The sequence below is a fragment of the Meleagris gallopavo genome, chromosome 1 (genome assembly GCF_000146605.3).
Source record: "Meleagris gallopavo isolate NT-WF06-2002-E0010 breed Aviagen turkey brand Nicholas breeding stock chromosome 1, Turkey_5.1, whole genome shotgun sequence".
In the NCBI taxonomy this organism is placed as follows: Eukaryota; Metazoa; Chordata; class Aves; order Galliformes; family Phasianidae; genus Meleagris; species Meleagris gallopavo.
The window spans coordinates 94705763-94731875 of NC_015011.2; the positions used below are offsets into that span (position 1 = coordinate 94705763).

The window sequence follows — 26113 nt, forward strand, 5'->3', positions numbered from 1 at the left end:
CTTAAGTGTAATAGCATCTTCCTTAAAAGGGACAGGGCTGAAAGAGACTCCTTAGTGACTTTACAGTAGCGCATAAATGAGCTTTGGAGGCACTAGCCTTTTGAGCCTGCTTGTTTGAAATCCCCAAAAGTTCAGCTTGACAGCCTATTTCTTAACAAAAAGATTCTGCACAAGTACAGTATTTTCAACTAGGTTTTTTTTTGAAATAGAGAGGAGCCTAAGCCTGAAGCTCAGGACAGTGAGATTCAAAATCTCAGGTATCTTTATAACTTAATGTCTGAAAAGTCATCAGCCCTAGCATTCAATTTACCAAAAATAAATCCAAAAGAAAAAGCAAGCAAACCTAAAGGATGACATTGTGACTGCATCTCATATAAATTATACAGTTATTTAAACTTCTGGAACTAGCATAGTGAATATTGGTCACATCCATGGTTTTTTTTTTTCAGATCCTTGGGTAAATACAACTCAGAAAAAAATGCACTCAACTTTTTCAAGTACTTCTTATTAAATCTAAAACCCTTAATTTCACTAGGAACCTCTGGTTGTAATTTCATGATGATTAATTTTAAGTCCAGTTGACAAAAATGAATATGTTTCTAACAATTTTTATTTTAACATTAGCAGATTTATTCTATATTCATCTTGTTCTCTTTGCTTGCTTGTTCATTTCACTGTCAGGGTTTCTTCTTCAAAACTAAAAAGTACAAGTAATAGATAAAGGGAACATTCTATAGGAATTCTGTTTCAATACACAAATTGTTGCAGGAAAGAAAATTTCCTTCTCTAGGCCTTAAAAGAAAGTATTTTATTTATATAAAATATATTATCATCTATACATGCTCTCAACAGATACGTTTCTAAGGATAGCAATTTCACTATCACGCACATTAACTACCAGCAGCTAATGCTTCATTCCAAGTTGTAATCAGTAGTAGGAAATAAAAATAACCAATCATAACTGTGGTTGGCTTACGATCATGCATATTACTGGTGAAAAATACAAAGAGATGATGAAGAATAATAATAAACATTTCCTTATTGTCAAGTGTATAAGATAAAACCAAGCAAAAGCATCTTCTCTAAAAAAAGAAAAAAAACACAAAAAGAATGTTTGATTTACAAAACAGTAATTTCAAAGACTGTGAAGTATATGCAAGTGGAAGAGCAAGGAACAAGCGGAGAGTTTGTAGAAGGCCAAGAAAAAGGGGAAAATTTCACAGGAATGAGTTTGCTAGGGGAACAGCACTAATAAATAGACTTTCTTCATAGGTTGAACTGGAATTAAGTATATTCCCAAATCTATCATGTTGCTTACAATGGCTGCTTGGATTTGCATGTACATCTTTTGTTATACTTGTTGAAGTTTATGGAAAAATAGGCATGAATGTAGACCTTGATTCTTCTGGGGAGAAGACAGTAAAGAGATTCAAGAGTTGTTTTTTTCTTCCTTTTATGTTTAAGTGTAGCGACTGCTTTTCTGTCATTGCTACTGTAGGTTGTTTCTTATAATTTATTAACCAGAAAAACACTAATGTTGATTTCTAATACATAAAATAAGGTGTCAAAATTGTTTAGTTTATTTGGGATACTCGTGCCCATAGAACTCACACTTAATTCAAGAATCATAGGAAGAGATGCACAGAAAAATGAGTATTTACATTCCAGATTCCTTGTTTTATTGTTCTTAATGATCACTTTTCAGATGACACTGTGAAGACTTTATTAAAGTTTTTAGTTTTTCTGACTAGAAATTCATTTTTCAAATGTAATTCACAATATATGTATGTTTGCATATAATTAATTCTGAAGTTAAAACACAGTGAACTTGTCATACATAGTATATATCAAAGAAAAGGAAAACAAAACAGTTTAAACAATTAAAAAGATAAGCATTTTTTACAACATTAATGGAAACATAATGGAAACATAAGGAATGCAGTCTATGATAAATTCCATTTTAGCATTTTGAAATCCACAGAAACAACATCAACCCCCTGAATACAGAATGGCCATTAGTATTGAGTAGGATTCAGTGAAGTTTTTTGCAAATTACTGTAGCTCAATACTGACACTGTAAGTCTAATCTTTGGTTCTATATTTGTCTTTGACTTGTAAAATGCACTTTAGGAGATCTTATTATAATCACTCTTAATGAGATACCATTAAAACAAAAAACAAACAAACAAAAAAAAACCCAAACCAACACATAAAAGAGTAATTTAAAAGATAGGGAAAAAACTGAATTGATAGGAACCTGCAAGACTGGTGATTACCTTATCCTTAAATACAAAGTGTTGTCTTGGTGACCAATATAATTTCTTATGCCAAGATAACAGATACTTTATGGAACTGAGAAGTGAAGCTCTGTGTCACAAGGGATTTCCCTGGATGGATTTCCATTTAATTTTTATGCTATTTCATTGTCGTTGAAGAAAATCTAAGTTGTTCACCTTCTATAGCTTAATTATTTTAATGAAGTGGCTCAACGTAAGTTTTAAGGACATAAACTGATAATTACAAATACTACATAGCTAAACCATCTTGAATTTATTTTATTTTTATATCAGAATACAGAAAAAATGTTTATATGAACTTTTTTTTCTTGATATTTCAAAAAATATTTACAACCAGTAAGTTTGCTCATTTTCCTTTATATTCACTTTGGAATTGTACCTCTAATATAGCCTTCATTTTAAAAGGAACTCCACTGACATATAGCTAGTTACCACTCATTTTAAAAGTCAAACATTAACATTTAAATCTTCTGATTTTCATCATAGAAGTACTTATAAAAGAGATAGCACTTGAAATATTTTTATTCAGTATAACTATTAAAATAATTTTTAAAACATATGTTTCATCATTAGGAAATATTGATTATTCCATGTATTTAAGCAGGTAGATTTGTCCCAGAAGGAACTGCAGTGATTCCTGTAGGCACCAACAGAGTTGATCACAGTAAACTATTTTTCTACATGTTCTGATTTTCATCCAGAGTTTGATAATCTGGAATTTCATATAATTTCACTTCATAGAAAGCATTCCATAGTTGTACTTTGTGTAGAAAATGTCTCTTTCCTCTTATTTATTGCTTTTTATGTGATTTTTTTTGTCCTTGAGAATAAGTTTATGATATTCAAAGATAAGTGAAAGGTTCCAGAGTCTCAAGAGTAGTTTAAATTCAAAAAATACCTACAAATAACATACCTTCCTCAACTGTGAAGTTTCTTCTAAAAGCCAATGAGAAGATTACTTCCAACTGGTTGATCTTCTAAAATCAATACAATTTTATGTGTATTTTTTGTTCTGTTGCATCAGACAACAGAAAACAGGCAACATCAAACCAGTAAAAAAATACAGGGGCCATATTATGTTATCCTTACTTACTAAGTCCCATAACCTACAAGCAGCCCCAACAAAATTCATTAGGCTAATTGTGAAGCGAGATAAATTCTCAGCATGAGTAAGCAGAGAAACCCTACATGATGATGAAGCAAGGTTGATTTTATTTCCATCTTCATTCACTCTCATGAGAAGCTAGTCACACAGTCCTCCTCCATAGCCTTCAATAAGTCTATATGATAAGGCGTTCTCTTTTTTAAAACAAAATAGAATAATGTTGTCATTTGGAAAAACAAAGCAAAAAACCCAGAAGCCCCATCTCCACAAATCACAGACTTTTCTTCAAAAGGAAAAGAAAAAAATTACCCTGCTTCTTGTTGATCCACCCCGTAGTGTTCCAGCTCTGTGCCTGGGAGCGGTTGCACAGGAGGGGGTGGGAGGGGAACACTGGCCCAGTTTGAACCATTATTTTTCTGAGGCTTGGCAGTATTCTTGCTTTTCTTCTTTTTCCCTCCTTTGCCACCTGCAAATCCAAAAAGAAAAATAAAATTTTTGAGATATAATGTGAAAAAAGGTAGTTTTTTAAATTTTTAAAATAGAATTCTGATTCCAGCTGGCATGCCCCAAAACAGAAGACACATTTATGTCTTAGCAGAATCAGCACCAGCATCCTAATGTTTTTACAGGATCAAAAATAATAATGGAAAAATATTTTGAATAGTTAATTAAATCAATTCTTTTTAAAATGTGAACTCCATATATTTGCACCAGTATATTTGCACAGTAGTGCACAGTCAAGGAAAGACATATCTTGCTGCCTCAGGAATACATTTCTGATTTATTCATGTGTTCTTTATGATTTCTTGCATTCACTGATGGATAAAAATATAATAGACCATTACAAATTCTTTGAAATGTCAGAAACAGAAATGTGTGCTTATAACATTGTTTTTCATAGTTTCTTTATGTGAAAAACACAGAGGTTAAGGACAGAATAAAAATATTGTCATTAGACTGATTTTTTTCAGCTTGGATGACATGTATGTAGTCAAAACAAAAATAAACTGCATTTTGCTGATAGAAATTTATCAAGTTTCATTGTTTTAAATATCAGGAAGTCTTCTGCAGTATTTTAGAACAACTTGTTTCACAGGATTCAATTACCTTTGTGCCACTCTGGACAACCGGTTCTATTACTGATGTAGAGCTCAAATGGAACAGCTAGAGGAAATGAATTGAGCAACACATTTTACTTAAGCCCTTTTCTCTTTTCCCATTGTTTTCATATCCATTTTTCCAAACGAGGCACTCCAATTTGTGGGAGAATAATTTTACAGAAAAAGCTCTCTTCCCACTTGTCTTGCTTCTTGCATTTTGCTCTGATCCTTTTTTTCAGTCAAGAATTAATTAGTAGGAGGAACGAGACAAAAAATATTTCGAATACCTTGACTGCTTCAAGATTCAACCATTTCCATTTTATTAAAACTCTGAATTGTTGGGCAGAAGAATGGTTTGTTCTATGCTTTTCTAGTGAGATACCTAGCTAGCAGACATTTGGGTCTTGCCTGCTGCAGAGAGCTGTCTAATCCAGCTACCCACTACCATCTCATGCTGCTTTATAAGAATCAATTGAAAAACAAATCATGTAAAAAGTTCTCGACAGAAATGAATCAGAAAAGCTACAACTGATTTGTCAGGCAGGGTAGCACTCTGTGGCACCATCTTCTTTGCCCTGGTCTTAGCTTTAGATATAGAGACATCCAGAAAGAGGTGCAATTTTAGCATGAGATAAACACTTGTCACAGATCTCAGCCCTTGTCACTTGTCTTTTCGTCTGAGAGACAATGGGAGTGAGGGCAAGCTGAGGCTGAAGCAGATACAAAAGAAGAACATGAATTTAAGTGTTTGAAGGATAGATTAAGTTTGGAAAAGTCAGCAGGATTAGGAACAAACAAGAGCTAAGGCAGGAGTGCTTTTCTGGGAGGAAAGCACAGGCATACTTGTGTGTGTGTGTGTTGCTGGGGCATTTAATCTAAGAGTATCTAAGGAAGAGAAATGGAGAGGAGCGTTTAGAGATTAATTGATATGGAGAGGGAGATTTTAAAGTGTAGGATCTTGGTAATCTTAGGGGACTGATAAAACAAAAGTTGGATGTGTGAGATGTTACTATGGATTCAATTGGATTTGAGGGGTTTTGTAGAGAAAGGGCAAACACAACAAAAATATTAGAGAGAGTGAAGAAGAGCTGAGGAACTGCTCATATGAAATAAACAAAAGAAAGTTCAAGGTCATTACTGGTAGGGAAAGAAGCCTACTCTCTACAGCTGGGCAGAAAACTCCCTTCTCCTATCCCCACGGAGAGAATTACTCTGCTGCCAGACTAGAGGACATAATACATGTAATACTTGATGTGTGTTTGAAATATAGAAGCCTTGTTTCCCCATAGCAATGATGCTTGTTATTTTAGTGTCTCCTCACACTGAAATTAAATTATATTGTTTACATCTCTAGACGACTCAGGTTCTGGAAAAAGAATTTACCTCTTGGCCAAATGATTACAGCAACAAGATAAGGTGGGAGATGTGCTGCACAAAGTACAGCCACAAAATTTCCCTACCTAACAAAGCAGTTGAGTGTTGAGCTATTTTCCAATCCACAGTGGGATGAAATTTCTCATGATATTCACTGGAGATAGAGACTTAGAATAATCTTTAGAACTTACAGTACTATCTGAGGAATTGAGAGAGTAAGTTTCCTGCTCACCTTAATGAGAAAAAGGTAATCAAAGCATTAGTAATGCTCTAATTGTCAGATTATTTGAAGGTCTTCCTCAAAATCTCGTGCATTAAAAACATAATCTGTATTATATACATAACGAGTGGGCAAGGGAGAGCAAAATACTGACTACAGTCCAATACTCTTAACAATCATCTGAGCCATGGGACATCCAGTTGTGAGCTGCTTTGATCAAAGCATGTGTGATCTGCCCATAGAAGGACAGGCTACCTGAAGTCTCCATGTTTCATCAGAAATTCCACTTTAAATTAAGAAATACTACACAAAACCATTTCACTTGAAATATTTCTTCGAAGTCCAGATTTTGATCAACTGACATTTTTGTAATGAAAACCGCTGATTGTATTTTCTCAGAAAGTTCTCAGGTAGTTGTACCTATCAACACATTAAAGTGTGATATTGACCTCTAATAACTGGCACATACGTACCTCAGCATATGAAATCCTGCATTTTCATGCAGCCACAGGTGCCAATAAGCCTCTTGCCGGTACATGTTACATAAAGATCAAGAACCTTTTTTGTAGAATTGAATGAGCTCAGCTCTCACATACCTTTCCATCAATGTTGTAAGTCTATTTTCCTACCTCTTTCAAGTAAACTAATATTTCCCATGAGGACACAACATTTGCAAATAAATTTGTCTATTTGAATTATGGGCCAGTGTTTACAGGCTTCTAATCTAAGCATACAGTTTGAAATAGTCATTTAAGCTGACATAAAAAAGCTACTTCTAGAGTTGATCTTTTACTGCTATGATTGCTCCATCTTACAGCAGAAATTCAAAACGCTATCGGTACAGTAAAAACTTGAAATTGAAGTCTTGCTGGCTTACTCCTATTTTAGTTAAGTATAATAGCAGGTTTTAATTTCTGGCTTTTCAATTTTCATCTTGAAAAAAAAATGACAATTATACATTGGTTGCTCTGAAAGTAATGCCTCCAATTTATTTCCATGGAAACTACAACAGATACACAATAACACTACTTGCTAGAAAAAAATTCTTAGCTACAAAACACTGTTTTTGAATGTAGTCACCACCATTAACAGATTTACATGGATGGGCTGATTGAAATACTCTTCATTTCATAGTGTGACAGCTGTGCATGGCTGTCTGGAATGTGGTTTGTCTTTCACGTTGCTGTCTTTCACGTTGCTGTCAGCTACTCCTGAAATGCACCATCCTCCACCTCACTGTGCTCATGTCCATTGTTTAGTCTCCATAAACATTCAGAAAATGTTGATGGATGTCAAAGGTGCCATTTTTTCCACAGTGAAGAATTCAATGACACACCTTTGCTTCATACACACTCCCATGTCAGACGCCATTTTGCCAGACTGCCCCTCTGCCACCATCTGTCATATGGCAACAAAATGTAATGGAATATTGGTGGGAAGGTTCAGCCTCTACTGCCATAGCACCAACATCCACCTCTGACGTTATCAGCCAACACAATAAAATAGGAGACAAAACTTTCGGAGCAGCCCTCATATGAAATAAAAGCAACAAGTAAGCAAAACTAAAGAAATCAAGAAAAAAGTGTATTTGAATACAATATACAATCATTTTCGTCAGTAAAAATGTGTCATATTTCCAATATAACATGCAGCACACACACAAAATTTGCATTCTCTTTATATGCAGACTTGGTGCATTTTTTGCAGCCTCAGTCATCTTGCAGGGCCTACTTTTATTTCTGAGCTGCCTGATTGAAATACAACATTTAGAAACAGCTCATGGGAGTGGGGAACCTATTAATAAATCGACAAAAATATTAACCTCCTCAGAAGTTAATTGTGGGTATGCTTATAAACTGAAGAACAGTGTAACTGCAGTATAAACTGTGCTTTCAGGGAAAGAACATGACAAGGCAAGATTTCAAAGTGTCCTGGCAAGTTTTGGGCACAATAGTTGGGAGGATTCTCCAATTATATTCAAGTAAGTTTTTCAAGAGACATTTCTACGTTTTTTTTAATTTTTTTTTAGTGGAGGCCAATGGGCTATCTTTTTTTGGTATCCAGTGGGCAAGCACTCTCATACTTATCTGCAAAGTGCCTCTGGGAAGTTTGTTTGCCTCCCTGGTGAGCTGCTGACAAACACCCCTCCGTCCCTCACCCACCCATAGCTGTGGAAACCAACCTGAGAGGCTGCCACTCCTTTCGGAGCTGTTGTGGGAGCTGGTGGTGCTGAAATCCTGTGACTGGTTGTGTGGCAATCTATTAGCCAATCCCTCAGCCACGCGGTAGTCAGGGATGTAAAGCAAGGCTAAGGGTTAAAGGGCAAAGGTCACAGTGGCATTGTGTGATTAGTTGACAGCACAGGCACATGCAACACATGCAGTTAGCAAGTCAAGAGCAGATGTGGTGGGGCCGCAAGTTTTAATTTAATGTATACCTTTCCTAGCCTAATGCAAGGCAGATGGGTTGATGACTATCACAGCACTAAAAGCATGGAACACTATATTTTGTGACTGTGAGGTTCAGCATGCATGCAAGATACATAAGTATTAGTTCCGGTAAATATGAACAACATCTCACATACTTTACTTTTTTTTTTTGTTTTTTTCTTTTTTTCTTTTCCCCTAACTCATGAATAGATGATACAGTATATATTTCTGGAAAATACGAGCTGTAATTACCATTGTTGCCTTTGCCTTGTTCTGGGAGAGAGTAGCCAAATCCCATCAGGTCATTTTTTTGCTGAATTGAGCTTTTCCACTGAGGATCAGGTAAGTCCACTGCCAACTCATGGATGCTGTTGGAATGCAGTATCTGGGTGGTGGCATATGGTGTAGCTTGCGTTATTTGGCTGGAACTGTTGTAACTAGTTTTTGTCGTGAAATCAATGCTGCTGTAAATGGCTCCATCAGAAAGCATAGTAGCAGTTTTATCTCCTTGCCCTGGCACTGGTGGCAACACATCTGTGGTGAGCATAGGGGAATGAAACAAATCAGTGATGCACAGGAAGCCTGAAAGTATCAACGTTTAAGATGAAAAATAAATGTGTCATTTTGCACGTTTGCAAACTCAGCTGAGACAAGTCCATGAGCCAACAAAAGGAAGATGATATACAACCATCACCAAGCTACCAACATCTGTGACAGGCCTACCACTTGTCCTTCACGTCTCACTGCCTGAAACCATCTTTTTTTCCTATATTTTCAACCGCAAAAGTGAAGTTTGGAATATTTCTCTACTGAAGAATGCTTTCAATTTTTCATTCTATGTCAGAACCAATGTCTGGGCTTCAGGGAAATGATAAAAGGAACAAATTTACAAATCACAGAGGAAACATTCCTAGCAAATATGTAGCAAAAATCTTAAGTGGATGCCAAAGCTCTCAAAGTAATTTTTAAGAACCTTGATTTCCTTAAAGTTTTATGCATCAACTTATCTAATTTTCTTTTTGATGTTAGTTAGCATATTTGTCCTTTTCAGCAAAAGAAAAACCTGATAAAAGCAAGTTGTTCCTGAAATGTGAAAAAAAATCTGTTATTCTGAAGGGATTTCAGTGATCAGTCTTTTAAAATAGCAAAGTATTCTTGATAATGGAGTACAACTTGTTCAAATACTCCACTACATTTACTGAAAAACAGTACAACATGTTTACCTAATATCTGTTATTTTTCCACATCTTTTGAATGCTACCACATACTGCAATTTGTATGTTTAATCAGTTACATTGGCAGTCTCTCTCCTTACTAAAGACTGTAGTGACATTTGCTGGTGAAATACTGGAGCTGGAAGTTGAGACTACTGAAGTGTGAAGAATCAAATGATGATTGGCATGATGTCTCGAGGAGAACCATAGCTTGGCAGATAAATCCCCTCTCACTATTACAGAGGTCAGTATTTCAAACACTGATTACAATTTATTTAGATTCTGAAGCTGAGTGGTGCAGTTGACATAATGGTAGGGAGAGATGCCACCCAGACACACTCAAAAAGAGGGTACATGAGAATCTAAAGAGGTTTAACAAGGCCAAATGCAAAGTGTTGCACTTGAGTAGGGGCAATCCCAAATATGAATACAGACTGGGAGAACAAAAAGTCTTTGACAGCAGCCCTGCCGAGAAGGACTTGAGAGCCCTTCTGGATGAAAAACTGGACATAGGGCAGCATTGTATGCTTGCAGACTGAAAGGTAAACTCTATTCTGGGCTGCATTAAAAGAGGGGTGGCCAACAGGGACAGAGAGAGGATTGTCTCCCTCCCCTTTGTGAGGCTCCAGCTGGAGTACTGTGTCCAGGCCTGGGACTCTGAGTACAGAAAGGATGTGGAATTGTTGGAGTGGATCCATAGAAGAACCATGAAGATGACCAGAGATCTGGAGCACCTCTCCTGTGAAGAAAGGTTGAGGGAGTTGGGCTTGTTTAGCTTGGAGAAGAGAAGGCTCCAGGGACCTCACTGAGGCTTTTCAGTCTTTGAAAAGAGCTTACAGGTAGGAGAGAGACCAATTTTTTTTACATGATCTGATAGTGAAACTGATAGTTTAAACTGAAAGAGAGGAGAATCTACTTGTTAGAATAGTGTATCATTTATATGTCATTTGCTACATATAGCCTGATGGCAGAACTGGATTCCAATTGAAGAGTAATTCCTATAATGCATACTCCTATAGTGAGGATGTTTAGATCTCATTTTAGGTATCAAAGATGTTTCTATATATCTTAGACCTCAAAAAGAAAAGAGAAGTGTTTAGAGTCCATTCCAATCTCGGACACAGGTGCTGTGCAACTGATAGAATACAATTGGTCTCTTAATGTCTCAGGATTTTTCTGCCAATGAGATAGGATAGCACAGCTTCCTTCCTCCCATTGTTTATTTTTTTCCCTAGGTTGAAAACTTACATCAGAGGATTATTTTCTACTGCATGTATGTGAATGTTTTAATGTGAAGTCTTGCATCTGCAGTCTCAGAGTAACAATGTAATATCAATTACCAATTAATATGGCAATAACAAGTGCTCAGCAAACAGATTACAGGAAGAAAGATTAAAGTTAGGTGTGTTGGTACATTTTTTTTGCAAACAACAAAAAGAAACAACAACATGGGAACAATCGGGTGTTTTAAATACCTAAATTATATTACATATCTGCAGAAAAATTTGAAGTGCCAAAAGTTATAATTAATGCATAATAAAAGTCATATTTCAAAACCAGTTTATTATTACCTATCTAGATGTATACAGTGTGTTGAATACACGTGTGCCCAGGTATCTAGGGCAATATACAATCACAAAAACATCTACGTGCAAACATAGCATGAGATGTGAGAGTCAAGGGCATTCCTATCTTTCATATAACTCATCCACGATATAAAGACTCGACCTTTCCACAACTGATTTAATCAAAGCATAATGAATCACAGAATCATGGGATAGTTGAGGTTGGAAGGGAGTTCTGGAATTCATCTGATCCAACCCCTGCTCAAGCAAGAACACCCAGAGCAGATTACCAAGACGGTGTCCAGGTGGTTTTTGAAGATCTCCAAGGATTGAGTCTACACAACGTCTCTGGGTAACCTGTGTCAACACTCAGTCGCCTGCATTGCAAAAATATGCTTCCTGATGCTTATGTGGAATCACTTGTGTTATTATTTGTGGTCACTGTCTCCTCCTAGCATTGGACACCACAGAAAATAGCAAGGCTCCCTCCCTTCAAGCATTTATACAAATTGTTAAAATTCCCCACCGCCTCTCCCCCAAGCCTCCTATTCACAAGGCTGAACAGACCTACCGGATTGAAATTCCATGGATTGAAATTTAGTAATTAAATTCTGTTTTTGTTCAACAAAAATCAATAAAGTCCAGCACAACCAGTCTATGCTGGATCTGCTGACTGATGGAAGTGAAAATTAGCAAAAAGCACACCTGTCTCAAATAAACAGACATAAATCTATCCTTCAGAACATGTTTCTATTTGCTGAAGAGGTGTCACCTCATTATTTTTTATTGAAGAACTATACCTTTACATACATTTGAGTGGAAAGTTGCATGATTTCCCAACAGCCAAGAATTTTCAGTCTGTCTTACTAATAAAATGAATTTTTCAGACTTTCTGGAAATTTTTAATACAATCACAAATTAATTTTTGTCCTCAGTGAAACAAATACATTAAACACTCAATAAGCTATTAAAGTGTCATTTTACAAAATGCCATAATCAAGTAGTAAAATTCAAGTATGATTTTCCCAACAAATTATCACAGCAGAAAAAGCAGTGTATATTTCAGACTGAAGATGGACATTCATTTCCCACTGGATATTTCCCACTAGACAGTTCCAAAAGCTCTCTAATATCCATTTTTCTTTGTAATTCACAATAATTCCAAATGTTCTAACATACTTTCTGAGGGAATATCTTTCCTGTTGTCTCAATACTATTTTGTGGTCTTCTGTGATTCCAAACCTAACCTCTGCTTACCACTCACAGACTTGCACTTCACTGCCTATCTAGCATATAATGCAGATTTCATTCTTAAAGACAAGCCTTCCTCAGTTTCTGCTACAGAGTGATTGCCACCTTACCATTTTCAAAATTCTTACAGTCCTCTAATACTAATCCAGACCTTTTATCCAAAGATGCTCAGGTTCTATCTTTGCTAGACAGAACTACATTAATTTGCACTAAAAGATATCTGACTTCTGATCCATCTCTAATGCAGAAAGCATCCAAACTCAAGTGCTGAAATAGATAGGACTAAGTGATCCCCAAGCCCCCAGAATAAAAGTATGATCTGGACTGAAAAGATCATGGGTATAAGTAAGCTCCTGAAATTCCAACTGTTGCATTTCTTGGACAAATTTGGAAGCTATGTGTCATCCACCCTCAAGCCCAAAGCCTTAAAACATGCTTCCAAATTAAGTCTTACAGAGCCAAATACAAAAACAAACTGATAATTCTTCTGTATTATGTGAGCTCATGAAAAGATGGAAAAGTACCAAAGAGCTTTATTTTCAAGAAATTCACAACAAAGAAGCTGGCAGATATTCAGTTATTTTATAAATATTGTCAGACACTTGTTTATTTTATAATATTTTTGTAAGACAAGAGTTTTAAAGCATTCTTAAATGGAAAATAAACCCTGAATGTTTTAATATAATTTGAAATCAAAGTAGTCAAACCATAGGGTTTTGCATAGGAATTTATAACTAAAGTGAGAGATTACTTTCAGAGGCAGATTTTGATACAACTCAAAATTATATTCTTTTCACATTTATCAGTTTGATAGTTTGATATACTTTCTTTGCATTTTAATGTATTTTGACATATAAAGTTGAATTGATTTTTATATACTTATGTCTTAAAAGCACTTACACACTTTTGTTTTTTAATTTTAATTTTTTTTTTTTTAATTTCAATCTTCCCCTGAACACCACTATAGAGAATAAGTTGTTATAACATCACAAAAATGAAGAAGGAGATATGAAAATTATTTTGACATTTTAAAATCACAATAGTTCATCCTGAAACTCCCATTTGAGTAAAATGCTTGAAAGAAAATAATCTCTCTAAAGATTCACCATCATAATTACAAATTATTGCCTCCTCTCATGAAGAGCCTCCTACAATTAAAAATGGAAATAACTGCCCCCAAATCTAAATAGTTTGTTTCATGTGTTCTTTCTTCCAATAAGAAGGGAAATTTCTGAACACCCATGAGGCTTTCTTCATTGATTATGGTTGAGACTGAGAGCAGTCCCACAACAGGAAGGGGATGAGCAAGGTGACAGCAACAGTGCTGGAGGAACATGGGAGGAACATTCTTCCTGGGTTCCCCAGGTTCTTCTCAGATCTTATAGATGTCCTCTGTCCCTGATTACAGTGTTCTACACAGCACATTGCTTGTGTCCTTGCAAAAGGGAACCCATCTGTTTCTCTTGAAATGATTCTCAGACCCTGTCCTAGCACTGTGGGGTAAACTTTAAAACTATGTTTTAAAGAAACAGAAAGAGACACAGTAAAATAGACAATTTAAAGCCAAGCGTAAATCGAATCTTTAGTCAAATATAGAAAGAACTATAGCAGTATGAAAATATTACACAGTCTTTATCTAGGCATTAACAAACAAAAATCCAATTTTATACTATACAGTGACAATAAAATGAAACCTACCTCCACGACTGAAATTGGCAAGATCATTGGGTCCACTAGAGCTGTTGTTAACTGGCAGACTTGTGGCAGGCCAAGAGTCTGCAAGCCAAGGATAACTGGGGTCACTTGCATTCAACAAACCTGGTCGACTGAAGAAGAATAAAATAAAAAAAAAAGATATACATATACATATATACATACAAACAAAATTAAAATATCTGTGAGACAACTCTGGATATAACAGCGATTGAAGATGCTGCATAACTTTCTTCCTACCATTGTGTGCAAGAAATAGTTTAGGAGACTTTATTTCAAATTAAAATTGTGTAGTCTTTGATGATATAAAGACCTTGAGCAGTTAATTAAGGATATATACAAATCAACTTTGTCAGCAGAAGTGGGACTAGGCATCAGTCGTGATTCTGCCAGAATCCAAATGAACTCCGTTGTCTGTGTGAAATGGGGGTTAGGCAGTACCATCATGGGATCCGAAACCAGGGCCGAATGATAAATTACCACCTCAAGGGAACAATCACTCAAACTGATTGCTCCGTATCAGCCATTTCCAGGACTTTGGGCTACTATTTCTTCTTTCCTCTGCATCCCAAATGCACGCCTGTCATCTACAGGCTGGTAACTCTTTCTTTAAGCACTCTTATATGGTTTAGAGGCAAAGAGGTTTGGGCAGGATTAATGGAAAGTCCACAGCTATCTTTATCTGCCACTACTGCATGGTTTTTATATCACTATAATTTCAAGCTTTGCAAGCAGTATTAAACAGTAAGCATGTTGAAAGAGAACATAAACTCAGGCCATAAGGCACTGTGTCTCTTTCACCCCAGGATAAACAGCCTGGAATTTAGCAAGCCATGTGAATTGTTTGTATTTGTATTTAACAAGGAAAATAAATCATGTCATGTAAATGCCCCCAGCCCTCAAGCAAAATCAGCCATAGTCCTGATGCTATTCTAGATTATTAATGCACTCACGAAGTTGGAGCAACACCTATAATCATTGTACTTTATTTCTGATAGGCCCCTGTCTGGTACAATCCCTAAGAGAAACATAAGTTTCTATGGAAACAGCAATAAGAAGATCCAGCAGCTTTCTTGCCATATCCACTAGCTCTCATTAGGCCTTATCTCTTTTTGCTAAAATATTGATTAAATAGGAGATTGGAAGTTATTACCAAAGCCTAATTACAATCTCCATATTGGCAAAGGGAAAATAGATGAGGATATATGGGTCTGTTATCAGCTTTTATCAATTTCAATTGAGTAGCCAAAGTTGTGGAATCTAGTCCTGTCAATCTACAGCCTATTCATCATCCATGAATCATTTATTTTGTGATCGATTAAGTGTAATTGTTCACTCACAGCAATTTAGGGGTAGCCAATAAGCAGTCTTAAACAACAGCAACTTCATTTGCGAATGTCTAATTAATGCAATAAACATCTTGGTAACAAATGAACACATTCCTTGTGATATTTACTACGCATTTCTTTCAGGGCATCTGGGAGATATGAAACATCTGGGCTTGATTCCTCCAAAGTGCACAACAGATAGATCATTAAACCTTGTAGTAAGCTACTTAACTCCTTCTGTAATTGTCGGTCTTGCAAATGATTGTTTAATACTCAAGTGCATCACCTGCAGAATTTTCAGATTCCTAATTTTAGAAATATATGTGATGGAAAGACTTTTATGCAAAGAAACATACCTTCCATTGCTCATTAGTCCTCCATCTCCTCTTTGGAACGTGACTGTATTTTGGTTGGAAAAACAAAACAAACAAATATACACACACACGCACACACATATAAGACAGGGAGAAATCAATTAATTATAATTATAAGCATTAATTCAAATCACTCAGTGTCCAAGATTGGAGGCCTCTTGACATCATCACATAAGAAAGTACAGAAATTATAAGAAAAGGATAAAGCACATTAGGATTACCGTTTATTTAGGATTTGACTTACAGTATTGATTCACATCAATTTGTTCTGTAGCTTGCAAGGCAAGCCAGCCACCTGAGGAAAAAATCCTGAATTTCCCACAGGCCATTTCATATGACTTTGCAGTGCAAGACTGTGCCATGTGATGAAATTGTTTTCTTGGCATGCTTTTGCTTCGGTACATAATGACACTGCACCAGTGAGTTAATAACATCATGTCGTAATGCAGTAATATCATGTCACCACACAAATATACCATTTCCCAAGATAAATACAAAGAAGTGGCAGCTCTATTACAACTGAAGGGGTGGGGGGAGTAGTGGGGGGGAAGCATAAAGCTGCAGGATTTCCATCAGCAGCACATGTAAGAACTAACACACACATGTAAATGCATACAAGCCAGTATTACAGAGAAGAGATGCTTTCAGTCTTGCCATTGTGGATGCAAAGGATACACTGTAGCCCCATTCATAGGTATCAAGAAACAGCTCATTCCTTATCTACCTTATTAACAGGATTACATTCGAGAGTGATATAGGTAAACTCACATTACTGAGATGCTAATTGACAGGATTACACAGTCCTTTTTGAAGCACTGGCAAATATTTTGAATCAAGGTTCAGAAATGACTGTGGTTGTCAGTGGCAATATTGCATTATTTATTGTTGGGTATAGGCAGGGCTGACAATTAAAGTATATCAATGTCCTGGATACTTGCATCCTCACAGCTCTAAGAAGATGAGGCTTAGAATTTCAGAGAGGAATGGATTAATCTACGGCCAACTTAATTTAAATTTAAGGTCCAATATTGGAAATACAATCTACCTTTCTAAGACAAACATCTTCATCATTAAATTACATATTCCTGAATATTTGTAGTGTTTTCCAAGTATTAGATCAAACTACACCAATTCAAGATTAGGCCTTCCATTATAAATGTTTCTAACCTGATCAAACTACTAAATCCAGTAGAAATGCTGTGATTAAAAAAAAATTAGCAATGACACAAATCCACTGATGAAATACTTCTGATACCTTAGAGAATACTTGTCTCTTCATTAATTCCTAGGGTAATTTCACAGCATACATTGAGCAAAGGGGACAAAAGTAACCCCTTTGGAAGCCTTGCTGAAGAGCGCTTGGGTAGGGTGATTAATTACACTTCACTGCAGAACAGACTATTACCAATATCAGAAAATCACTGCAGTCATATGTCACATCAAAATGGTTAATAGCCGAATTTTGAAAGGATGTAATCAAATCAATTAATGAAAAGAAAATCAAAATGCAAGTATGGGAAGTATTAAAGTCTGCTTTGAAAAATGAGACGTTAAAAACATTGCAGCTAATTAACTTTAGAGCTGATGCTACTTTCATTCATGTTGCTTTTAACAGGCTGTCAAGTGACTGCATCACTCGTTGCTTCAATGTGAATAATCTGAAGTGTTTTGGATATCATGTGTGAATATATGAAGAGGTGTTACTGACCAGCTATGTTGCAAACTATGTTGGTCAAAAGTACATTAGCACTTCAGTAGAGATTCTGTTTCTTTACTCCTCCCCTTCTTATTTAATACTACAACCTTCTTCACTGTCAAAGCAACAACAAATAAGGACAACAAGAAACAAAGGTGTATTCAGTAACAACCTTTGTAAATAATGTTTACAATTTTAAGGGAATTACACTGCAACATATTTTCTGAAAAATCTCCTGGGATTAATGGTCTTGTTTCAATGACAGACTACCAGAAATAGCTTTAAACTATTATTGTCACTGACTGTATAGAGTGTACGTGTGATATTTTATCTATGTAAGTCATATGGGAAAAAAATCCATACTTATGGTCTCAAAAATATTTATATTGCTAGTGTACCTCTATAAAACAAAGATAAAATGGAGGAGCTAGTAGGAAATCACAGCAATGTTTGCCAGACACATTCTGTTTTCTACTCAGTGAGGCAAGAGAACTTGAAGGCATGCTAGGAAAAACGTATCAAGAAGATGACACAGAAACCTTTGCTGTAGAGCTGTAATTGCTGTGGAATGGCTGCTGTATACAAGCTTGCTGAGAAGAGACAGGTAACACAGCATTTACTCTCTTTTCTGCTATCTATGTATCCTAATGGTAGCAACCATTTCCTGTTTCTTCCTACATTAAACAATCTTATGCCCTCCCAACATAAACACTGTCTTCAGAAGAGCTTGTATTGCAGTGACCCAGTTTGGTAGGGAATTGTGCCTGGCTTATGCAATACATATGGAACTGGGAAGGAATACAGGTTATTTCATTTAACCTCCTCCTTGCAAACCAGCACAATTTTGGTTGTAAACTTAATCAGAAAAGAAACAAGAGAGCATTGTGGTTTCTACTCTTGGTCACAAAGGCTCTGGAATATCAATTAAGCTAGCCAAAATTGGAATAAGTGAGCAGATATCATCAGGATGTCATAGAAAAAAAAATAAAAATGATATTACAGATGACTTCCATAAACGGACTGAGGGAAGATAGAGAAGATGCCTTCCTTTTAGCATCAATATTGTGAAAGAAAAGACAGCTAAAAACCAGAAGACATGGTCAGGCTGCCAACATAAGCACTATGTTTATCATTCCTGCCATACATTTTGTCAGCATTTTTGCCTGTAGTTTGATTTCTGCAATTACAAAGCAAGTCTAAACGCCTGAATAGGAGCATATTTAATGCAATGCAGACATGTAGATGTCACTGTAAAAATAAAACACACAGACAGCTGGCTTTATTCATCCTGTCTCCACTTTCAAAAGATGCAGAGTAATTTCAAGGGGCAATGTAAGAGGAGAAAAGGAAGGATGTCCCTATCACTGACCCACCCATCTCTCTTGCTTTTTTATCACTGAGGAAGCAAAAAGCTCTTTCAGCATTCTTTGCATCTGATATATGTTCTGAAAAAGGACACAGACCTGAAGGGATGAGATTGGTTTTCAAAAGAAGATAAAAAAAATAACCTCTGCATAGAGAGATTTTGAAGGAATCTCCACTAGCTTATACTTCAAGGATTGCAAGAATGCAGAAAGATAATCCAAAGCACATTTTAAATGCATAAATATTTAAAGAAATTATATTGTATATATTTCTATGAAGAATGGCATATGTTAAAGAGTTTTTTATATGCTTTTTATTAAATATATAAGGAGATGCTCATACTATTTACTAATATTATCTGACAAGGTTAAACTTAATCTTCGTGCCTGCTAGGACTGGAAAAATACGAATATACAGTAAGTTGACATTTTGAGGCAAGAAAGCTTTAGAAAGCTTTATGTACGCCTATCTCTAGAAGGCCACATTTTTCTACCACAAATGAAAACTTTAATGTTGCCAGCCAAGACTTATTCCTTTTCCTGATAAGCTGTTCCTCAAATATGAATGTAGATTAATCCTTTTTTAATAAGCATTAACTCAGAACAGATAATCAGCATATAAAAATTCCATCACATCTTCTGCCTACCTTTGGACTATTCTGTCAAATAACTTATCCTCATTTAACAGCTTCAGGAGTTAAGTATAAAATGTGTAGCATTCCATAATTCTCTATTTATCTATTTTTAATTTGTTTTTGTTTACTTGGTTTCATGAAATCTTTAATCCCAAGGAGCACTAGTCACTAAATAAGCTTACCTACTCATAAATGAAAATACATATTGACTTTTCTTGCATGACTGATGGCCTGGACAATCTTGAAAACACCTGAGTATTCAAGTGAGCAGTTACTGGCACAACAATGAGTTTGAAGTCATAGGAAAGATAAGCAGATAAATGAAATCTCTCTTATTTCTACAAAGTGATTCTGTGCCTTTGTTGTATAAGTCTGTATACCAAAATGTGAAAGGAGAATTGCAATTTCCACTGCACACAAGCAAATTCTGTTCTGTCACTGTAATATTGGAATTAAAAAACTTTTCTATTATACTAGAAGTGGTCAGAAGAATTTTTTGTTACACCTAAGTTTTCTTGCCTATGGTAAATACTCACAGTGCATGTTTATATCCAACAATCTGAGCAAAAGGTAACCATAAAAATAATAATAAAAAAATCAGTTTAGTAGTCATTTTAGCTTTTACAGATACTCATAAAAGTAATATCAATTCATTCTTTATATCATAGAATCACAGAATATTCTGATTTGGAAGGGACCCATAAGGATTATAAAGTCCCACTCCTGGCTCCACACAGAATCACTCCAAAATCAGACTATAGGTCTGAAAATGTATCACAAAAGAGATCACTAAGAAGGCGTAATATTTGTGTTTATTGTCTCTGTGCAAGATTTATTTTTGTTGACAGCCTCTCATGGTCCCAAAAAGGTATACTTGTTGCACAGCTGCAGATCATGACACTGCTACTAACCAGGTAAGCAAAACACTCATCTGATGAACATGATAGAAAATAATATGTTTTGCAGCACTGATACTACCAATGTCTGGGGAGCCATGATGGATAAAAGGGAGTGGAGGACTAGTGATTTAGAGAACTGTGACTGAATAACTATTGGAATCAGCTCAATTGAAAATAAGTAAAAAATTTAACTATGATTTTCAGTTTCAAATTTTGCTTGTGACCATCTGAGCAATCAATCAGTGTTTATGAAAATGTTTACAAAGACAGAAAGCATAATGAATTTAACTCAATCAATTATTTTTCTCTGGCACAAATTTTTACCAATAGTGTGATATTTTCTGTTTGCTCTGTTTCTATGCAGAATGCTATAGTAATTTAGTCTGATAGCAGAAATTGTACTACCTAGGAATCTAACAATAGAACGCAAGCAACAGTGTCCTAGTGAATGACCTTTAGTCTGAAAGTGATCGGATATGAATGTTTTTGCCAAGTAATTATACCTGCTCAATACAGACTTTTTAGCAACTAGTTTTGAAAATTTAGCCAGCTCTGCGTATGCAAGTAAAACTGAACAAACAAACAAACAAACAAACAAAAAAAGAAAAATACGACATCAGGTATAATGGATAAAATATTTATTGCTCAGAAAGTCACATGAAATAGAGTAGATGTCTAAATCATGTTCTGCTAATACTTTCAACTACCTTATTATACAGTCAACTCTGTATGCTGTGTCCTTCTACAGGAAGAATTTAATGCAGATATTTGAAAGAAAAGTGTGCACCTTCCAAAATCTGTATATATTCAGATAAGTTCATCTTCAGTAAAACTTTATCAACAGCCATTTCTGATAAGATTCTAAATACTACATACCACTCACTATTTAAATCTGAAACCAATTCAGTGCTTATGAATCATAATTTTGAAGGAAAAAATATGCCACTGAATGTCAACAAACCTCCACAAGCACAGATATGTTGTCTAAATGAGATTAGCAATTACAAATTCAAACATTTGAGAAGTAAAGATGCCTCTTAGGGAACTCTAGCTCTAAACATAAAAACCATGGACTCTGTCCGCTGTTTGTACTTGCTTACTTGATGACCTAGGTTCTCAGTTCCTCGAAATGGTTACAGATCAGGCAACAGAACTCTGTATTATTAATAGTTCTGTAAAGTTCCATGAGATGTCAAAACTATTTTTAAAACCACAATTTTTTTGGCAGAGACTCTGGCATATCCTAGCTATTCAGCTTATGTGAACCAATCGTACTGAATCACGTATACCAGAGGTGGCACTAATACGATCGTAGTTTGTGTCAGTGTCAGCTACAAAGAAAATGGGAAAAAATTACCAATTACAGTCAGTCAATAATTGCATGGTCATAGGAACCAAATTTTAAAATGTATTATTTCATTTTTTGAAAAAAATATCCTATGCTCTCAATAAAAAACAAGTAAAGATTTTATGGTAGGATGTGTTGTACCAGAACTTGTTCTGACTTGGACAAACTTACTAAGTTACTAAGCTAGAAGAATTTCTGAATCCTTAGAGCTCCTTAGGACAGCTCTCCCTAGCAATGTCATGGGTCCCTGGTGCACACATTACCATCTTTGCTCATATGCCTCAGCAGTCATTTGCTCTTTTCTGCTTAAGCTAAGCACTTGAACTATGGTTTGTATCAGCAAGAAGTAGAAAGCAGCTAGCAGAACATGATGATCAGTTCCACAATGTAATCAAGACTGTCCTCAATCACATGGATTGCAGAGGTGTCAGAAAAGACTGCTTTGGCAAGTGCAACTTAGGACCCATGCTAAGCACAAAACGTCTTACAGACTTCTGCTGGAAAATGCTGAAATTTATCAGGCTTTTAAACTTTAATACAATTATTTGTATGTTTATGACACTGAAACTTAAGTATGAGGATAAAACCTAATTATTTGTATCAATTATTACTATTATTTGAATACTGAATTTTTCTTGGCTGTCCATATGTTGACTAAGCTGTTTTCAACATGCTATTTCAGACTCACTTCATTCACTTTTCACATATCTTTAATCACACTTATGATAATGGTCTGCCATATGCTATGTTTACTAAATATATGAAAACAAGGATATCAGCTTTGAATTGGATAGACAGAAAAAAGCAAATGCTTCAACTTCAAAAATTAAATGTGCATGGGTTAATCATTAGATATCCTGCAGATCACCTCAAGGTAAGGCAAACAGATAACAGATGAAGTGAGAATCAGAGCTGTCTTGCCAGTTAAACATTAAAAAATAACTGAAATTTTTTTTTTAATTTTAAAATCAAAAATTGATCATAGGTGACATTCCTGTTTATGTTACGTTAGTTCAGGAACTTTGTCCTGCAAATTACCTTAAAAACCTCATTATTTCAAAGAATTAGATGTGTAAAAAACACGTGAATCAAGGCAAAGACATTAATGGTGGCAGATTTTACACCACTTTGGAATCATGAGGGAAAGAATGCTGCATTTTTAACACAGATAGGTAGCAGAAGTGTTTCTCCTTCTGTTTGGTTTTAATTCTGCATACCTCACACGTTTATAAACACTTGGATAGCTAATGTTTGCAATGATGTGTTGGTGAGGTAAGAGACAGACTAATGGACAGTACCTGCAGGGGTGAAGGTGAAGGACTGAACTGCAAAACAAGAAAGCAAACACATTATGAGTTACACACTCCCATAACAAGCGCTAATTGCAGGGCACAAGTTTCCTCTGGACTTTACTCAGTTGTGGTAAAATATCATATGCAGGACATAACATTTGAGCTTAAAGCATTAGCCAGCCAGCAGCCAATGAGAAATGACAGTTGGAAAGTTGAGCAGTGGATTTAGATGGTCAATTTTGAAGACAGTTTTTGTGTGCGCATGCTGTTCTCCAAATTGTAAACATTAGGATGAATTTTGAACATGATCTGTTATGAACTTTCCTTGCTGAAAGCATACACAATGTCATAATTCCAATAATGGGAACACCATGTCATGAGGCAATGTTCACATCACACTTAGATGCAGCAAACACTATGAGAAGGAATGAGTTGCAGTAGACAAACTGTTTAAAATGACTGTTGTAATCAACTACAGGTACGTATTTTAAAATACAAAAGGCTTTTTCCTCAGCACCCCCCCAAAAAATGCCAGTGCACATACAGAGCTAATAATGCTGTATGCCAAAAAAAGAGTAATCTAAGCCAGTGTTCAAAGGTTACCTATATGATTGCTTCCTAAGAGAAATAATAGTACTACTCTCTCTTAATATGAAAAACCTCAGGATCTAAACTAATAGCTAAACCAATAAACTAATATCAGCACATGTGAAAGTATTTGTGGTATATATTAGTTTATTAATTTATATCACCTCTCAGAGAATAAAAGTCATTGCTGTTAAAGGAAAGAAAAAACACTTCATCCAAAAGCATAAACTGTGAATGATAGAGACCATGCAGTCACACAAAGAGAGGATCCACAGAAACTGAGTATATCTAAGAGCTGCAGTCAACAAAAGCATCTCTCTTCTCTTGCTAAGCTGGCATTGGTGCCCATTTGATCTCCTCTTGGGCTGCTTCATTTCAATAAGCCAGCTGAAAACTAATTCAGCATGGGTTAAAATTAGGAAGGATTGAAAACTCAAAAAAACAAACAAACAAACAAACAAACAAAAAAACGAACTATAAAGAGTTTCCTTCTGGTTTAGTGAGTTGAATCAGGACATTGAGGAGGTTGGTGATAGCTAACATCAAGATCTGAAGGCATAGGAATGTTTAGTTGGGAGCAGGAAATGAATGTTAGTTTTTGACACAGATGTTTAGATACTAGGGCACTTGTGTCTCCTGACTGGCATGTCAGTAACTTGTAAATTAGTGGAGTATTAGCATAACTTTAGTCTCATATAATGTCAACATTAAATATGCTGTGTCCTCAGCTGTGAGAATCTTACTCGAACAGAAAATTTTTCTTTTTACATGTATTACATGAGTACTACAGGAGAAACTACCCCAATATTTGAAGAACAGCTTTTTCATGTTAAATTAGGCTTCAGAGCAACATATTTTATGGCAATTCTATACTCATCTGACTTACGAAAAATCCATAAGAATCCTAAAGCACAGAATAATACAGAATATAGAGAATTTGGATGAGAAAAAGAAAATCTTTCATTTGGTGAATTTATTTTTCCAAATGAATTTTCAAAAATTAATTTGTAACTGGATCAGCACATTTGACATAAAACTGAGCACACTGCAAGGGCATCCTGAGTTGTTCTACCTCCAAGACAAAACCTTATATGACTTCTGTGAAAGGTAATTTTTTGACCACACTTTTATGTCTAATACATCTCTCTCTCTTCTTCCAGTTGTAGGTATGGAGCTGTTGATTAAGTAACTCAGTTTATTTCCCATGCATACAGCTTCAAAAACATGGAAATGCATGGGAATGAAAAAGGATACAGAATATTCTTCCTGGTCTTTCCTGTAAGGGTCTAGTCTATTTCACATCTGAGCACATAAATGGAGCTGTACTACTATAGAGTGCCTTCTGATCAAGGAATAATCCACTTCATTTTTTATCCACTTTTTTTAATGCTAAATGTGCTGAAGATGTAAAAATAAAGACTGTCTTATGATAATGATGAAATGTGGTACTGAGCAATGCATTTAAAGCTTCTCATACACCAGCATTTTCACAACACACACTTAAAACAAGCATTCAAAATTAATCCAGGCCACCTTTGCTGTAAGGTCAACACGTTTTTTAAGTAGGTTTAATGGCACGTGTTCTCTTCATGACAGAACCTGATGAGATGGTAATAAAGAGTTACTGTTCTTACCAGCATAATTACTGAGCCCCTTCCTCTTCTTTCTGCGCCAATACAGCCAGATGCTGAAACCCATCAGAATTACCCAACATGCACCACCGATGCCAGCTATAAAGGCAGGCTGTTTGACAACATCAGTGATTTGCTCAGTTATGCTGTTGTTATTTTCAGTGATGACAACTTCGTTACGGCCTCCTGCACAAAAGAAAATTGACAACATTGCTATTACAGACTCTGAAATGCAAACAGGAACCAAATATTGGAAATTAAAATAAAACAGAAAAAAAAAAGAAAAAATAGAAAAAAACAAGTAATGCACCTACAAATAATCATCCACAGCAGGAGGGCTTTAATGAGTACTAATGCACACCTGAAAACCAGTGTTTCTAGTAAGTAAATCCATCTATTTTGCCCAAATTCATTTGAAAATATAGTTTTATAGCACTCCCTAAATTTCACAGATGCCAGTCCAGGTACTTTTTTTTAACAGTACATACACTTTCATGTTTTTTATATAATTATAGGCAAAACACAATGATGAGAGAATGGATATCAACTCTAAAAAAAAAATCAAATGAGAAATTCAAATGCAAGACTTGCTACAACATCAAAAGGCAGTTTCTTCTTTAATTACTATCACCAAGCCAAAACACTTATTTTTTTTTATTTTTATTATTTTTTTTCTGCATTATACAGCTC

At 35.5% G+C, this 26113-nt stretch overlaps 1 protein-coding gene across 7 annotated transcripts in view; it reads right to left on the reverse strand.

Moving 5' to 3' along the window:
• Positions 1-26113, reverse strand: part of ROBO2 (roundabout guidance receptor 2) — a 455306-nt gene that overhangs the window by 36583 nt on the left and 392610 nt on the right. For 4 of the 7 annotated variants that reach the window (XM_031556595.1, XM_031556590.1, XM_031556589.1 and 1 more), the window contains 5 exons: positions 25427-25609; positions 15953-15995; positions 14254-14381; positions 8778-9059; positions 3712-3868 (listed from right to left, as the gene is read on the reverse strand). In XM_031556595.1, the coding sequence (XP_031412455.1) occupies positions 3712-3868; positions 8778-9059; positions 14254-14381; positions 15953-15995; positions 25427-25609 (793 nt within the window). Of the gene's footprint in view, positions 1-3711; positions 3869-8278; positions 8405-8777; positions 9060-14253; positions 14382-15952; positions 15996-25426; positions 25610-26113 lie in introns of all 7 variants that reach the window. The other 3 variants (XM_031556582.1, XM_031556578.1, XM_031556579.1) reach the window with 1 other exon arrangement.